Source organism: Pseudophryne corroboree, chromosome 7 (genome assembly GCF_028390025.1).
Source record: "Pseudophryne corroboree isolate aPseCor3 chromosome 7, aPseCor3.hap2, whole genome shotgun sequence".
NCBI classification, from domain to species: Eukaryota; Metazoa; Chordata; class Amphibia; order Anura; family Myobatrachidae; genus Pseudophryne; species Pseudophryne corroboree.
The window spans coordinates 451,497,199-451,514,943 of NC_086450.1; the positions used below are offsets into that span (position 1 = coordinate 451,497,199).

Below are 17,745 nucleotides of genomic sequence, written 5' to 3' on the forward strand. Positions count from 1 at the left end.
GAGGGGATCTATGGCCAAGTTGAACAACAGGGGAGACGAGGGGCAACCCTGCCATGTGCCACGATGCATAACCACCGGATCACTGGTATAGCCATTCAGTAAGAGGGTGGTGGAAAGAGAATCGTATAAATAACGAATAATATTAATAAAGTCTTGGTGGAATAGTCTACGTTCTAAGACCTTGAATAGATGGGGCCAAAGTACCGTATCGAAGGCCTTAGTAGTGTCCAGACTGGGGAGTATATTCTTGGACTGGGGCGACTGAGCAGAGGCTATGACTGCAGCAATAGCAGCCCGAATTCCCTTTACCAAATGTGTATTGCGAACAAAGCCAAGCTGATGTCTAGTTAAAGTGTGGGGGAGAATCGTCTGTAGTCGATCTGCCAAAATCTTGGTAAATAGTTTTATGTCGGTGTTTTATAACGTAATGGGCCTGTATGAAGTCACCAGTTGTGGGTCCTGGGCGGGTTTAGGGATTAAAACAGTATGGGCTGTTGTGAAATGGTGAAAAGGGGCACGGTGATGCAAAAGGCTGTTAAACAATTCTAGCAGAGTCAGAATTATGTGAGGCTAAAGGATTTTATTAAATTAATTGGAGAGGCCATCCGGGCCTGGAGATTTGTGCAGGTGGAGTCTGGACATTGCCGAGACAAGTTCCTCCTCAGTAATTGCACTCACCAGTAAATCCGACTGTGCATTCGTTATAGGAGGTTATACTGTGTCAGGTAAAAGTGTGGCATGGGTAGGTTCACTGAAAGGGAGATCAGAATATAAGTCGGCAAAATAAGACTCAAAATGTTTCACTATAGCAGGGGAATTGGTAAGGAGGTGCCCCGTATCTCGATGTTTAATAGCAGTTATGAATTTACGAGTTGTTTTCTTCCTAGCCATATTTGCCAATAGTCGACCAGATTTATTACCCCATTGATAATATTTATGAGAAGAAAATACCACGTCACGCTTTGCTTGCGCCAGCAAATGGTCATTCAATAGTTGCTTGGCCTGCAAATAAAGCCGCAAAGACTCCTCAGTCTGCAGGGTAAGGTGATGCTGCAATGCAGCAGTTAACTCCGATTGTAAAGCAGTATAAGTCGCCAAATTTTTCTTTTTCAATCTATGAACATACTCAATAATTTGACCCCGAAGAACAGCCTTTGCCGCACCCCAGAAAGTATTTGGGCGATCCCAGTGTTCTAAGTTATCGTCTAAGAAGTTGGCCCAATTGGTTATCAAAAATTTCCGAAAATCGTCACAATTATAAAGATAACTCGGAAATCTCCAATTCCTGGAGCCCCCCGACTGAAGAGTTCTTTGCAGCGTCAATGTCACAGGAGCGTGATCCGATATTAAAATGTTATGGATATCAGCATGCGCGACCCGTGTAACTAGAGAATCCGCAACTAAAATTGAATCAATCCTGGACCAGGATCGATGAATCCCAGAAAAGAAAGTTAATGATTTGTTGGAGGGGTTTAGAAGACGCCAATGTCAGTAAGCTGGAGGGAGACTTTTAAAGTTTGAAGGTGTGTCCAAAAAGGAGACCGTGAAGTGCGTGGGACAGGACATTTATCAATAGTAGGATCATCAACAGTGTTCCAGTCCCCCCCCAGGACAAGCTGAAAATTGTCGCGTTGCAACAGCTGAGAACTTAATTCTTGGAGGAAGGCAGCGGTCTCGACATTGGGTGCATAGACATTTACCAGTGTATACTTGTTACCCCAGACTTCCACATCTAAAATTAAATAACGCCCCTTTGGGTCAATGACAGAGTTCAAAACCGTGTACTGTAAATTTTTACTAAATAGGATCGCAACCCCCCTAGTTTTCCTTGTATTATCTGCGGAGATACAGTTATCTAACCAAGGTGCCCGAAGAGCAGAGGAGGCGCCCGACATCCAGTGAGTCTCTTGGAGAAATATAATTTGAGGTTTACTTTAAACAGCTAAAAATGCGTGATAACCCTTTTACGTTTAATTGGGGAGTTAAGGCCGCCCACATTCCAGGACAGGATCTTAAAGCAGGTATCTGACGAAGAGGCCCCTGTACCGGAGTCAGTCATGAGTCCGCTAACCTACACCCACCCGAGGGTGCCAATCCAGAAGGAACAGTGCATCACAAAGTCTCCCTCCCCCGTCCCAGCGAGCGGAGAGGGACAACCAAAACCACACTATATCATAGAGCTCAGCAACAGACCGAGTGAAAGAGGCGCGGCACGGGCAAAACAAAACAAAAAAAAAAAAAACACACATTGCTTCACATAACAATTTTCACATTTTCCAAACGAAAATAGCAACAAGCAAGTGCTAAACCATCCGGTAGCACTGGCGAGGAACACATCAATATTAAATGTAGCATTTAACTTAAGCTGAGTAGCATATAATGAGATCAAAGGCCTCACTCATGTGAAAACTAAACCAACTCAGGGTATAAGGTATGGAGTACCAAAATATCTAGACTCCGGTAGCGCTGGCGAGGACCATAACAATATTAAATGTGACATTCAAGGTTAAGCTGAGTAGCATAGAACGGGACCTATGGTCTCTTAATTGTGGAAGATAAACCAATCTAGGGTAGTAAGTATGCAGTAGCATTATAGCTGTCACTTGTGTTACGGGTTCCCAGGATTCAACATACGTGTGATGTGGGATTTGGCAGTAACAGGATCAGCAAATAGTAGTGTGCGACCATTGTCATGAATACGCAATTTAGCTGGATACATCAGTGCAAATCTAGTATTGCTCTCGTGAAGCAATTTGCAAACGTCAGAAAACTCTCTCCTCTTTTGCGCAACAGAGGCAGAGAAATCTTGAAAAAGCAAAATACGTTTGCCATTCACTAGCAATTGCGGGATTTTGCGGTAGGAGAGCAAAACATGTTCCTTTATGCGAAAATCCATAAACTTTGCGATGACAGGCCTTGGCTTCACATCAACATCAGGGCGAGTAGGGCCAATTCTATGTGCCCTTTCAATGTGTGGCAGAAATGGGGAATCTGCGATATCTAGAGCTAATAGGTCATTTATTATAAAATCTGATAACTGTCCGTCCCTGATTACTTCGGGGATGCCCACGAAGCGTAAATTCGATCTCCTATCCCTGTTCTCAAGATCATCTATTTCTCTAACGTCCTTGAGAATGCTGGGACTCCGTAAAGACCATGGGGGAATAGACGGGCTCCGCAGGAGATAGGGCACTTTAAGAAAGCTTTGGATTCTGGGTGTGCACTGGCTCCTCCCTCTATGCCCCTCCTCCAGACCTCAGTTTTACACTGTGCCCAGAGCAGGATGGGTGCACTGCAGAGAGCTCTCCTGAGTTCTCTGCCTAGAAGCATTTTTGTTTGGATTTTTTTTCTACTTTTTTACAGGGAGCACTGCTGGCAACAGGCTCCCTGCATCGAGGGACTGAGGAGAGAGGGGCAGACCTTCTTGTCTAAGATAGGCTCTGCTTCCTCGGCTACTGGACACCATTAGCTCCAGAGGGGGTGAACGCAGGTTCTTACTGGGCGTCCACCCCCGGAGCCGCGCCGCCGTTCTCACAGAGCTAGAAGAACGAAGTCAGAAGACGTCAGGCGGCAGAAGCCTCAAGCTTCACTGAGGTAACGCACAGCACTGCAGCTGTGCGTCATTGCTCCCATACACCTCGCATACTCCGGTCACTGTAAGGGTGCAGGGCGCAGGGTGGGCGCCCTGGGCAGCAATATAACACCTCTAAGATGGCAAGACAATGTACATGTGGGCACTGTACATGTATATAAAAGAGCCCCTGCCATATTTTAATAAGTTTGAGCGGGAGGGGGCGGGGCTTCTCCCTCAGCACTCGCCAGCGCCATTTTCTCTCCACAGCACCACTGAGAGGAAGCTCCCCTGACTCTCCCCTGCTTACACACGGCGAAGGGGTGTTTGAAAGAGAGAGGGGGGGGGCACATAATTGGCGGATATCATATTGTACAGCGCGGCTGGGGAAAAACATTTTGTGTTGGTCTCCAGGGTCATTGCGCTGGGGTGTGTGCTGGCATACTCTCTCTCTGTCTCTCCTTGAAGGGAAAACGGTCTTCAGAAAAGAGGTTCCCTGTGTGTGTGAAGTGTCGGTACGCGTGTGTCGACATGTTTGACGAGGAAGGCTCGCTTAATGTGGAGGGGGAGTGCTTGAATGTCATGTCGGCAACACCGACACCGGAATGGGTGGATATGCTGAATGTCTTGAATGCAAATGTCAATCTATTGCATAAAAGGTTAGACAAGGCTGAAGCTAGGGATCAGTCAGGTAGCCAGTCCATGCTTGTCCCTGTGGCGCCAGGCCCTTTGGGGTCTCAGAAGCGCACCATTTCCCAGATCGATGACACAGATACCGACACGGATACTGACTCTAGTGTCGATTATGAAGATGCAAAATTACAGCCGAGGGTGGCAAAAGGTATTCGGTACATGATTATTGCCATTAAAGAGGTTTCGCATATTACTGAGGAACCCCCTGTCCCTGACATGAGGGTACACATGTATAAAGGGAAAAAGCCTGAGGTCACCTTTCCGTCCTCATTTGAACTGAGTGAATTGTGTGAAAAGGCTTGGGTATCTCCAGATAGGAGACCACAAGTTCCCAAAAGGATTCTTATGGCGTATCCTTTTCCACAAACGGATAGGATACGATGGGAATCTTCGCCTAAAGTAGACAAGGTGCTGACACGCTTGTCCAAAAAGGTGGCCCTGCCTTCTCCGGATACAGCTTCCCTCAAGGATCCTGCTGATCGCAGGCAGGAAATTACCATGAAGCACATTTACACTCATTCAGGTACTATTGTTAGACCGGCTATGGCGTCGGCCTGGGTTTGTAGTGCGGTTGTGGCATGGGCTGATCCCTTATCTACGGAGATTGACACCTTAGATAGGGATGCCATTCAAATGACCATAGAGCATATCAGAGATGCTGCCTTGTATATGAGAGATGCTCAGAGAGACATTTGTTTATTAAGCTCCAGAATAAATGCTATGTCTATTTCTGCTAGGCGGCTCTTGTGGACCCGACAGTGGTCGGGGACGCAGATTCTAAGCGGCATATGGAGTCCTTGCCTTACAAAGGGGAGGAGTTGTTTGGAGGCGGCCTCTCGGACCTTGACTCTACTGCTACGGCTGGTAAGTCGAATTTCTTACCTTATGTCCCCCCGCAGCATACAAAAAAGGCACCTCATTATCAAATGCAGTCCTTTCGTTCCAATAAAAACAAAAAGGTACGGGGATCGTCCTTTGTTGCCAGAGGGAAAGGCAGGGGAAAGAAGCTGCACACAGCTAGTTCCCAAGAGCAGAAGTCCTCCCCTGCGTCTGCAAAGTCCACCGCATGAAGCTGGGGCTTGTATTCGGTTTTTCAGCCACGTCTGGGTTCACTCGCAGGTGGATCCCTGGGCATTAGAGATTGTTTCTCAGGGATACAGGCTGGAATTCGAAGACTTGCCTCCTCGCCGGTTTTTCAAATCGGCTCTGCCGGCTTCCCCGTCAGAGAGGGAGCTAGTGTTGGCAGCAATCCAGAAATTGTATATTCAACAGGTGATTGTCACAGTTCCTCATCTCCAGCAAGGAGAGGGATATTACTCAACTCTGTTTGTGGTCCCGAAACCGGACGGTTCGGTCAGACCCATTTTAAACCTAAAATCTCTGAACCTGTACTTTGAAGAGGTTCAAGATGGAATCACTCAGGGCGGTCATCGCCAGCCTGGAGGGGGGGATTGGATGGTGTCCCTGGACATAAAGGATGCATACCTTCATGTTCCGATATTCCCCCCTCATCAGGCGTTCCTGAGATTTGCAGTGCAGGACTGTCACTACCAATTTCAGACGTTGCCGTTTGGGCTTTCCACGGCCCGAGGATTTTCACCAAGGTAATGGCGGAAATGATGGTGCTCCTGCGCAGGCAGGGTGTCACAATTATCCCATACTTGGACGATCTCCTCATAAAGGCGAGAAGTTGCTGGACAGCGTGTCTCTGTCCATGAAGACGCTGCAGTTACACGGCTGGATTCTCAATATACCGAAGTCCCAGCTAGTCCCTACAACGCGTCTGACCTTTTTGGGCCTGATTCTAGACACGGACCAGAAAAAGGTTTTTCTTCCGATCGAAAAGGTTCAGGAGCTCATAGCCCTGGTCAGGGCCCTATTAAAACCAAAAAAGGTTTCAGTGCATCATTGCACGCGGGTCCTGGGGAAGATGGTGGCTTCATACGAGGCCATACCTTACGGCAGGTTCAATGCGAGGACTTTTCAATGGGACCTCTTGGACTGGTGGTCTGGGTCCCATTTACAAATGCATCGAAGGATCACCCTATCTCCCAGGACCAGGGTATCTCTCCTGTGGTGGCTGCACAGTGCTCACCTACTGGAGGGTCGCAGGTTCGGCATTCAGGACTGGGTCCTGGTGACTACGGACGTAAACCTCCGAGGCTGGGGAGCAGTCACACTGGGAAGACATTTCCAAGGTCTCTGGTCAAATCTAGAGACTTGTCTCCACATCAACGTCCTGGAGTTGAGGGCCATATACAACGCCCTGCGTCAAGCGGAGAAATTGCTTCGGGAAAAAACGGTTCTGATTCAGTCAGACAATATCACGGCAGTGGCTCATATAAACCGCCAAGGCGGAACAAGGAGCAGAGTGGCAATGGCGGAAGCGACCAGGATCCTACGCTGGGCGGAAGGCCATGTAAGCGCGCTGTCAGCAGTGTTCATCCCGGGGGTGGACAACGGGTAGGCGGACTTCCTCAGCAGGCACGACCTGCATCCGGGAGAGTGGGGACTTCATCAAGAAGTCTTCGCACAGATCACGGATCGGTGGTGACTGCCTCAAATATACATGATGGCATCCCGTCTCAACAAAAAGCTACGGCTGTATTGCGCCAGGTCAAGGGACCCTCAGGCGGTAGTGGTAGACGCTCTGGTGACACCTTGGGTGTTCAGATCGGTCTATGTGTTTCCTCCTCTACCTCTCATACCCAAAGTGTTGAGAATAATAAGAATAAGCAGGGTCAGAACAATCCTCATTGTTCCAGATTGGCCACGGAGGACTTGGTATCCGGAGCTGCAAGTGTTGCTCACAGAAGATCCGTGGCCTCTTCCTCTAAGGCAGGGCCTGCTGCGGCAGGGGCTCTGTCTGTTCCAAGACTTACCGCGGCTGCGTTTGACGGCATGGTGGTTGAACGCCGGATCCTAGCAGAAAAAGGAATTTCTCCGGAGGTCATTCCTACCCTGATCAAGGCTAGAAAAGACGTGACGTTAAAACATTATCACCGTATATGGCGAAAATATGTTTCTTGGTGTGAGGCCAGAGCTGCTCCTACGGAGGAGTTCCATTTGGGCCGTCTGCTTCACTTCCTTCAAACAGGAGTGACTTTGGGCCTAAAATTAGGGTCCATAAAGGTCCAGATTTCGGCCTTATCCATTTTCTTTCAAAGAGAATTAGCCTCTCTTCCTGAAGTACAGACTTTTGTGAAGGGGGTGCTGCATATTCAGCCTCCCTTTGTGCCTCCGGTGGCGCCTTGGGATCTTAACGTGGTGTTAAGTTTCCTCAAGTCACCTTGGTTTGAACCACTCAAAACTGTGGAGTTGAAATACCTCACGTGGAAAGTGGTCATGTTGTTGGCATTGGCTTCGGCTAGACGTGTTTCAGAATTGGCGGCTTTATCACATAAAAGCCCATACTTGGTTTTTCACGTGGATAGGGCAGAGTTGAGGACTCGTCCTCAATTTCTGCCAAAAGTGGTCTCCTCTTTTCATATGAACCAACCTATTGTCGTGCCTGTGGCTACACGGGACTTGGAGGATTCTGAATCCCTGGATGTGGTCAGGGCTTTGAAGATTTATGTGACCAGAACGGCTAGAATCAGGAAGACTGAAGCTCTGTTTGTTCTGTATGCGGCCAACAAGGTTGGCGCACCTGCTTCAAAGCAGACTATTGCTCGCTGGATCTGTAACACGATTCAGCAGGCGCATTCTACGGCAGGATTGCGTTACCGAAATCGGTCAAGGCCCATTCCACTAGGACAGTGGGCTCTTCTTGGGCGGCTGCCCGAGGTGTCTCGGCATTACAGTTGTGCTGAGCAGCTACTTGGTCGGGGTCTAACACCTTTGCAAAGTTCTATAAGTTTGATACCCTGGCTGAGAAGGACCTTGTGTTTGCCCATTCGGTGCTGCAGTCATCCGCACTCTCCCGCCCGTTTGGGAGCTTTCGTATAATCCCCATGGTCCTTACGGAGTCCCAGCATCCTCAAGGACGTTCGAGAAAATAAGATTTTACTTACCGGTAAATCTATTTCTCGTAGTCCGTAGAGGATGCTGGGCGCCCGTCCCAAGTGCGGACTTCTTCTGCAAGACTTGTATATAGTTATTGCTTACATAAGGGTTACGTTATAGTTTATCGGTTGAACCGAGGCTATGTTGTTGTTCATACTGTTAACTGGGTAGTTTATCACAAGTTATACGGTGTGGCTGGTATGGATCTCGCCCTTAGATTTACAAAAATCCTTCCTCGTACTGTCCATCTCCTCTGGGCACAGTTTCCCTAACTGAGGTCTGGAGGAGGGGCATAGAGGGAGGAGCCAGTGCACACCCAGAATCCAAAGCTTTCTTAAAGTGCCCATGTCTCATGCGGAGCCAGTCTATTACCCATGGTCCTTACGGAGTCCCAGCATCCTCTACGGACTACGAGAAATAGATTTACCGGTAAGTAAAATCTTATTTTTTTGCCTGCAAAGCCTTAAGGGATGAATCTTGGGTGTCAGTGGAACGTTGGAGTGTATGTATCTGGTCCTCCCCGTCACTAACCCTTTGCTCTACGGAATTTAGCCGTGAGGTGTTCTGATCAATCATTGCAAGTGTGGAGTCTAGTAGTGTTTTGTATCTGTTCCAACCTCTTATCAATTAGAGGGATATTTTCAAGTTTCTTGTCAATTTGGGGCATGAGGAGTCCGCGAGAGCTCCTTTGCCATATGCATTAAAGATGGCTGGTCAGGCAGAGCCTCTGTTTCTTTAGGCTGGTCCTAGGGATTGCCCACAGCTGGAGGAGAGGGGGGTTAGGTTTCCCCGCAGTGTTTTTATTTTTACTCATTCTTGTATTCACTGAGGATTGGGAAGGTCTAACCGCTGAAGTCTTATGGACGTATTTGTCCATCCCCCGGTCACTAGACCGCTATACACAAGGGTTGGAAGGCCCTGATATGAACACACGGTGGTATATGATAATAAAACACCTCACGTAAGAGCTCGAGTTGGAAGATATGTCAGAGCCACTCAGCGAAAATCAAAAAATCAAACATCAATTCACATGATATGCAGATTAAGGCACGTCTTAGTCATGACGTCTCGTAACCGCCAGGTGAAGGCAAAACCCAGGGCAGTACAATGGCTTGCTGAATATAAATAATTATGTGAGACTAACCATAGGTTGCACAATTCAAAAAGCGCAAAAAACAAACCGTATCCGTGAAGGAAGAAAGTTAACAAAACGTAACCGAGCAACTTGCTAGTAGTTAACCACTAGTTGGTAGTACAGCCTAAACGAGAATTGAGCAACGGGACATCTCAAACCACAATAGTCTTTCAATTCAAAAGATCACATACAGTTCCTCCATTGTATCGGATAGTCTGCGTTTTCAGATAGATGTGTGAGAATACTGGAGCCAGGTTGTGAGCAGTCCACAGAACAGCTCAAAGCAGCTCACCTTGCAGCTTTCCGCAATCACTGTTCATGAAGTGACAGCTTTCCGGTCGCAATAAAATCCCTGTTGGCCAGGAGTTATGGAGGGACCAGAGGAGAGGGGAAATCAAGAGGGATTACGGAGTGGGAAGGGAGAGCAAGGAAGGGGGGGCACGGGAAACACACAAGGGGGGAACGGGTTAAAGTATAGGGAGAGTGTAGGCAGTGTTAAAAGCTGTTAATGGAAAAGGATGGGGGTAATACATACAGAGTTAGTACCTGGGGAAGAACGAGCAAAAGAGCAGCGTGAGCCGTGTATGCGCGGATCAGGGAGGTGTGCCGTGGTGAGCCCCGTAAGTCCAAGCGGCCGGGTAACTCTGCTGCTGTCTGTGACTGCTGTGAAGCTCCCCCAGATCAGTGGATTCCAGTAAGTTTGTAGCGTAGACAGTTCAAGAGGCAGTCACTCGTCCATTGTAATTGACCCGAACTCCGCCTCCAACAGGCGATGTATGTGCTTTAAGACCCGCAAGCAGGGAAGTACTCACAATCCAGCGACCCGGCGGTCTATGCTGTAGGGGCCACGTCATCCGTCCGGGATGCCCCAGCTTGTTCCGATCTGCGTCCCGTTCCACCGCTCCGCCACTCACAGCGGCACGCTCCCTCAAGGCAATAGAAGTTGTAGGACGAGATGGCTTTGTGTCCAAATAGTGATAGGTGTCCTCAGGACGTGTGCGCCCCGCTACACTGCTGACATCACTTTCGCGCCGACGCCATGTTGGAGGTCATGCTGGCCGTCTCTACCGATGGCCTGACTCCGGGGCAATCTTTTAACCTCCTTAACAATTTCGATATCCCAGTGCTCCCTAAGATGCAGGCAATAAGAATATGATGTCCTGGTGTCAAAATTATACTCGCTGGCTCCGCCCCCGGAAGTCTGCAGCATCTTTTTCTAATGTATCAGACTGGTGTATACATCATGTCCACGGTGGCCGGCGACCTGCCACACGATTTAAATGGATGAATCGGCGCTAGGATCTGTGTACTGTAAATGTATAGGTAATAATGTGTTTTAGCATGATACAGATAGATATATTTATAGTGCTCTATGCCTGGTTGTAGAATCACGATTAAATGTATAGAATATGCACTTATAAGGAATGTAATGTAAAAGTGTATAATATAAATGTATCAGAAGGCTTTGACATTTGGAAACAAATTGCTCTTGAGACATTCGCACATAGGAAGTGATGTAGTAATTATCCTGACCTAGTGTGAAATGGTCAAGGCTTTGATTCAGCCAGTGCTCTCCAGGGGGTGGAGCTTCATAAGAAGGTGCTAAGAATGTGATGAAGTCAAACTGGTTTCAGTCGTGGATGTATGACCGGAGGAATGCGATTGAAATTCTAGTTATACAGTATTCTCTCCTGCAGAGCATGCTTCCCCGTGTATGACTTTAGCTGTCAATAACACTCTCAAGCAGAATATTAGTCTGGTCTATCATTCAGTTTTACAGTATAATAATCAGTAACTACTTCTGTCTTTTTGCTCCTATAGAGAGTTGGACATTTTGACCCTGTGACTCGGAGTCCATTGACTCAAGATCAGCTGATCCCGAACCTGGCCATGAAAGAGGTCATCGATGCCTTCATATCTGAGAATGGCTGGGTGGAGGAATACTAAAAAGACGGAGGATTCACAGGTCTGACGTCACATTCCAGCGTCGGATGGCTCCTCCAACTGCGTCACGTAATGTGCCTGTCCTGCCTCATGCCTTACTCATCTCACCCGTGTGTAATGAATATATTCTACTGTCTGACCCGACGTGGCAGTCAGAGACGACTCTGCTCTAGAGAACCAGGAAGCAGAGTTCTTTCTGTCCCGTTTCTAGGATGGTCCGAGTACAAAAGCTCCAGATCTGATGCTTTTGCCTGGTCTCTTATCACCAAGCTGTGATTTGTGGCAGAAGGCTTTTATGTTTCAGGTCTACACAGCAGGATGACCACTACTTGTTGATCCTGAAGGTCAAATATAACTTTAATATATAAAGAACGGTAAATCCCAGCACAGACGCCTGCTGCTCCCAGTCCCATAATTCATAGCACTTCTTGGGGAATATGGAGACCTTGAACGTTCCCCCTCACAAATTACACAGGCAACTTATCTGAACATCTTAGGGAGTAGAGTCCTTCTGCCTTTCTCTCAAGATGCACAGACCGGGACACCACCTTCCCCGAGCATGTTTGACGGATCTCATTTTCAGTGTTATGCTTTGAATAAACCTCAAGGTTTCTTAGTGGCTTCGTAGTGTGATCTGTATGTGAATATTCTACTACCTGGTGAAAATGCACCACCAGCACATGTTGCAGTAGATACATATTTATTGACCCCGGCTGTTGCAGGAACTGCGCTCCTCACAATAGAACGACCCAGCAAAATATCCAACAGCGGAATGCTTTTCCAGGTTATCGCAACGTGGCAGCAACACTCTCAGAAACGCACTCTCCAGCCATCGATGGACCTCCTTCTGAGGGAACCACAATTATTGTATTGCTGGCACTATTGCGACCTTCCGTGTGGCCAATCAGTGGACAAGCTGCATGCCACCCTGTTTGGTTGCTGGGACAAAACCCGTTTTCGTCATGGGTAATCGCAACACCCAGTAACCTGCTGGGGAATGTAGCAAAGACAAACGTACTCATTGTTTCCCAACCAGCAATTGCAAACGTCATCTTTAACTTACTTGCACCTGTCAGTATCAAATATCCCAACACGAGTTGGATTTCTTGTGAACTTATTAGCTTTCCCCACTGTACATATCTGATGTAAATAAGTTGGAGTCTCCTGTGGTCACTAAACTATATTCCCGTAGCAGTCTCCTTCAGGAAATGCGGGAGCGTGTTAGCCTTCTGTGAATGCACAGTGCGTACATTAAAGAGGTTTTCTGTGGCTTAGTCTCTTCAGTTTGTTGCTTATTTCTCTGCTAAGTTAAGATCACCCTCTACTAGGTAACCAGCCGCATCTGCCCTGTATTGCCGCTAGGTTGTGTTCCTTTGTCTGGTAACCTTGTGTCTGTCTCTGAGCTACAAGTGTGGCACTTTTATATAACAAGTAGGTGTTTAGTAACTATCCATGCAGAAGCGTGGCGGGGTGTCTGGGTGCTCACACAACACTGCTTACTTACTGTAGACAAAGGAGTCTTCACTGGATGGGCTTTGATATGGAATAAGTCATTGGGTTTTGTTGTTTTTGCAATGGTGAATGAAAGTTTTTCAATCCGTGGGATTTGTTTGCTCCAAGTGACATTAAAGGGCACATCCCGAGCAGAAATTCAATTACAGTAAATGTATGGCGCCACCAAGGGCAAGGTCAGGTAGATGTGTCAGAACTCTCCTCATGTGCAGCAATGTGCGCACATGGGAAATGCAAGATTAGAAATAGCGATTTGTGGGACTTGAGATGTGGAATTTTTTTTTTCTGCATAAACAGCAACCCAGTAGAAGTGCATGAAACAATGGGGGAATTACCCTGGAACCCAAAAGATACAACTGAGATAGCAGCACCTTATAGATGGCTGTTGGTGTCCATATGGAAAGTGCTGGAGGTAGTTAAAAGGTGCCCGATGGATGATTTTTTCCTTCCTTTATTTTTTTTAATAATGTTGAAAAAAATAATCGTAATTAAGTGCTTTTCAGTAAATGAAAGTTTTTACAGTATTTTGTAAGTGCATTAAATGTTTAATGAGAATTTTTACAAACTTGTTTAACAGTGGCATCTTGGTGAAAAACACACTTCGGGTCGGATGTAATGCAGGGCGAGACGGCCGGAGCCCTGAAATTTTGACCGAACTTGTACGGTGGATTTTTTTTTTTTTTTTTTTTAAGTGGACGACAGTTACGAGGCAAAACCAACCTTGTTTTATCTTCTAAATTATTGCTGCTTTAAAAATTTTTTTACAAGTTTGCCCGGAATTTCGTAACTCTGTCCGTCTTGCACTGCATTACACTTGGCCCTTCTAGTTAAAAAAAAAAAAAAAAAAAAACCCCTCTCCCATCAAATCCAAAACCTGTCTTAAATCATTTACACATCACCATACCTGTCCCACGTCATTTACACATTTGGGGGAATTCAATTGTTTTGAGGTGTTTTCAATAATTAATGGGCGCCCAACAAAGCAAATCAATTTTTGGTGCCCATCAATTATCACACTCGTTACGCCAAAAAGTACCCAGTGTAGCTGTGCAAAGTGGCTAAACCCATGTAAAGTACTGGTTAGGGTGCCACACCACTAATTTTTACTTGCCACCTTGGGTAACAGCGAGCAGAAATGTGGACGTACGTGGCACTCGCCCCCCCCCCTCCCCCCCCACCCTCAAGTTGTGGTTGTTTTTTTTTTCTCTAAGAAATTCACCAGAAAACTGACATGGCCAAATGATATTATTTACACCCCTCCCAAGTGCATGTACATTCGTTGGGAGGGGTGTACATGAGGTTCTGCACTGTGTCCCCACATTTTAACCTTAATAGAAAGTATTTCCCTACCTATTCACCTGCTCGGAAGGGGGCGCACCCCCAAACAAAAGGAGAGTTTGCTGGGAAAATGCAACGTAACTTTGAAATCAAACTGTAAATATAAACGGTGGTGCACATTTGCTGTGAGAGCAGCTTCTGGGTCCAAACTCACTCCTAACAGAATAGACTCATTTGAGTCACAATGCAAATAAAATATAACACAATTCACATAATTATCAGTGTTTGAAGTGTGATAAATGCCCTTTACGTGTAATACATTTGGCTAGGCCAGCCTGGCATATATAATGGAACAGTACTTGTGTTCTTGATTCTTGTCACCTTCCTCTCATATCACTGAAATCTGCCCTATGGGAAAGTGATAGTGGGCAGTGTGTTCATCCTAGTACCCCGTCACAACCACTGCAGTTCCTTTTTCCTGGCTGGGGTGCTTCTAGCACACTCTAGTCTGTACCTAGTCTTATGTGCATTGTTTTTGATGTATGTAAAGCGCCTTGAGTCCTGTTGGAGAAAGAGCACTATATAAATAAAATTATTATTAGTATTATCTCAGAGCTGAGATACAGACCAGAGTGAGCTAGAAGCACCAGAGCAGAGAAGCAGGAAATAGGAACTGCACAGTTTGCGATGGGTGCTAGAATGAGCACTAGCTATTGTCCTAAAGTTCAAAAACGTATCGGTGTTTATGGATGGGTGCCGGGTCTGACAAAGCTCCATGCCCGTGGTCCTTTATGTGTCAGGAGCTGGTCACAGTACAAAAGTTGTGTTAGGAAGTGAATAAGAAATCTGATTATTGGGGATAATTTCTATCAAATAGCACCTGGTTGTCTTAAATTATTGGATAGATGTGCTATATTAAGAGCCAGCCTATAGGGAAATAAGCTGGGAGTAGGCACCTGCCACCATGTGGTGTTTGTATGCCAGCAGTGCTGGAAGAGGATCAGACACCCAGTGTCTTACAAACCTTTTTTTAACGGCTTCCTAAAACCACGGCGTAGTGAATTCAAAACAAGGAAATCAAACTAATTTAGTATCGTCAGTAAGAAATCTACACATCCAGTTCCCTATCTCGGAATAAAGTTGTGTGCAAAGTGCTAACTTAGCAAGTGCCTCTTCCTCCTGTACAATTAAACCCTCACTTGCTATGTTAAAACAATTCATGAATTCATGCGGATCTCCACAGGGTTCCGCGAGTAGCGGCTCACGCCGGGTAAAGACCAGCGCGTGTAGTGTAAACGGTCAGACGCTGATCGCTGTGACCGATCCAGCAGGTCACAGAGTGGTCTGAGGGCTGTCAGTGTGTGCTTGCTGAGGCTTCTGGTTGTTGTGCAATGAGAGATGTCGCTCTATCCCAGGAACGTGGAGATGAAGACGCTGGTATCGAGGTTCAGCGTGGCATGCCACCACCGATCAGGGAAGTACAGTACCTGGGTGGGATGTAGAAACATGGTCACTGTATCCTGTGCTGCATTCATATGTACCACATTGTACCAGTCTTACCACCTTCGTGCCTACCGCCACAATGCACCAATCACCTCACCCGCTCTCCCAGCCGCTTTGTACATTCCTGACTGCCCTCTAAACTCCTGACATACTGCACCCATTGTCCTGCCTGCCTTCTGTCTTTCTCACCTGGCTCTCCATCTTCCCACCCTCATCCCGTGTGATGTCCCTCTCCCCAGCACCTAGTTATTCCGCTCTTGCTGCTCCTACTGTCCTGGCCCTACCTCTCTTTCTTTATCATCCACTAGGGGTCACTGGAGTACTCTTGGGATATGGACGGGCGTAGCCGATCAAAGGCACTGAATATTCAAATTTAGGACTCTCCCCCCCCCCCTCCATATCCCCAAGTACCTCAGTGTACTTTGCCAGTGTTTTTTCGGTGCTCACAGCATGATCATCGGCTTGTGGCAATGGCCACTTTTCAGAAGATTTTTATTTTTATTTTTAATTTTTACACTTCCCGTCCCAGTTTCTGGAAAAACTTGGGTCCGGGATGGTGCCGCTGCAAGGCAGCGTATGGCGTGTCGGTCCTCACAAAGAGCACCCTCACAGCCACAGGCGCTATAAGCAAGCGCATGGCGTGTCGGTCCTCACAAAGAGCACCCTCACAGCCACAGGCAGCCACTGTCTCCTGCAAGCTGAACGGAGCTTACAGCAAGAAGATCCGTTACAGCCAGGATGAGACAAAGAGCTGGAAGACGAGGAGAGAAGCTGGAGGCTGAAACGTAGCTTACAGAGAGAAGCTCGTCACAGCCAGGAAAACAAGGTATGTGTGTCAGGGCGGTCAGCTCACGCTGCCGCCCTGCTGTGTGTGTTATACTATACAGAAGCTGGCGCCGCTGACGGGTCCCGCTGAAGTAGTAAGGAGCACTTCTTATATATGAAGTTCCACCTGATAGTTGGTGAGAATGAGAGCTTTACAGGTTCTCCTCACATTATACGCGCAGAGCGGCCGCACGTCACTGAGACGCCGGCCGCTCTCACTGCGCTGATGGCCCGGCACCGCTAATCGCCGCCGAGACTCTCCGTGCGCTGACCTAAAGCAGAGCGGCCGCACGTCACTCAGACGCCGGCCGCTCTCACTGATCTGATGGCCCGGCACCGCTACACGCCGCCGAGACTCCCCTGTACTAAACAGCGGCCGCACGTCATTAAAGGACGCCGGCCACTCTTCCACAGAGACACCCGCAGACACAGGGAAACTGTGTACTGCTGTAGGAAGCAGCTGCCGGACGGCTCCCCGGCGCTAGATTCAGGCTCTCCTGCTCTCCCTGCACCCGATCCCCGTACGCTGCAGGTAACATGGGGATGCAGGGGGGAGGGGGAATAATACCCATAGCAGCAGCAAAGGCTGCATGGGTGCAAAATACACAAGCAGCGCAGCACTTTAACAATGTAGCTGTGTACGGTGTATTATATGTTTCAGCAAGTTTATATATATAATATATAATGAAGCTTTGGCTGCCAAAACTGTCTATAATATCAGTATAAACTGTGATTATATGTGTAAACACTTTGTATATATATATAATATATATATGAGGCTTTGGCGGGCAATAGGTTACCAGTGGATAACCTATTGCAAGTTTAACCAGGTTTTCTGTTATTTTTGGATAAGGCTGCAAGATAATAACATACACTGCAGGCAGTGTTCATATTAATTGACTAATTGCATATATTTTACTGTATCCGACACCTCGGTTATCACTGTATAATAGGCTATTAAGCATAGTAACTGTATAATAGGCTATTAAGCCTATATTACAACTGCAGCAGGTAACCTGTACTGTGATTTTCTGGGAAAGCATGGCATGACGGCCATTTTAATCATTGCTGGTTTTCCAGTTATAATTCCAGAACACCGCCCATACACCTCTACTCCACAAGGAGGCGCAGGGGTGTTAGTGGGAAGTTTTAGTGCAGGATAATTCTAGAACATTCCTACCCTACATCTTTAAGCCACCAGAAGGCGCAGGGGTGTTAGTAGGAATTTGGTTCGGGTTTCATGCCCATGTGAACTGCTTTTCACATAAAGAACACTTTA

The 17,745-nt window shown here is 47.1% G+C and overlaps 2 protein-coding genes across 6 annotated transcripts in view; one reads left to right on the forward strand and one right to left on the reverse strand.

The window, feature by feature from the left end:
- Positions 1-12,617, forward strand: part of STUB1 (STIP1 homology and U-box containing protein 1) — a 34,892-nt gene extending 22,275 nt beyond the window's left edge. For both annotated transcript variants that reach the window (XM_063935066.1, XM_063935065.1), the window contains exon 7: positions 11,226-12,617. In XM_063935066.1, coding sequence (XP_063791136.1) covers positions 11,226-11,351 — 126 coding nt within the window. In that variant the 3' untranslated portion in view covers positions 11,352-12,617. The remainder of the gene's footprint in view (positions 1-11,225) is intronic.
- A 767-nt stretch (positions 12,618-13,384) lies between these two features.
- The window catches only part of JMJD8 (jumonji domain containing 8), a 30,442-nt gene continuing 26,081 nt past the window's right edge, over positions 13,385-17,745 (reverse strand). For all 4 annotated transcript variants that reach the window (XM_063935068.1, XM_063935067.1, XM_063935070.1 and 1 more), the window contains exon 10: positions 13,385-15,625. In XM_063935068.1, the coding sequence (XP_063791138.1) occupies positions 15,545-15,625 (81 nt within the window). In that variant the 3' untranslated portion in view covers positions 13,385-15,544. The remainder of the gene's footprint in view (positions 15,626-17,745) is intronic.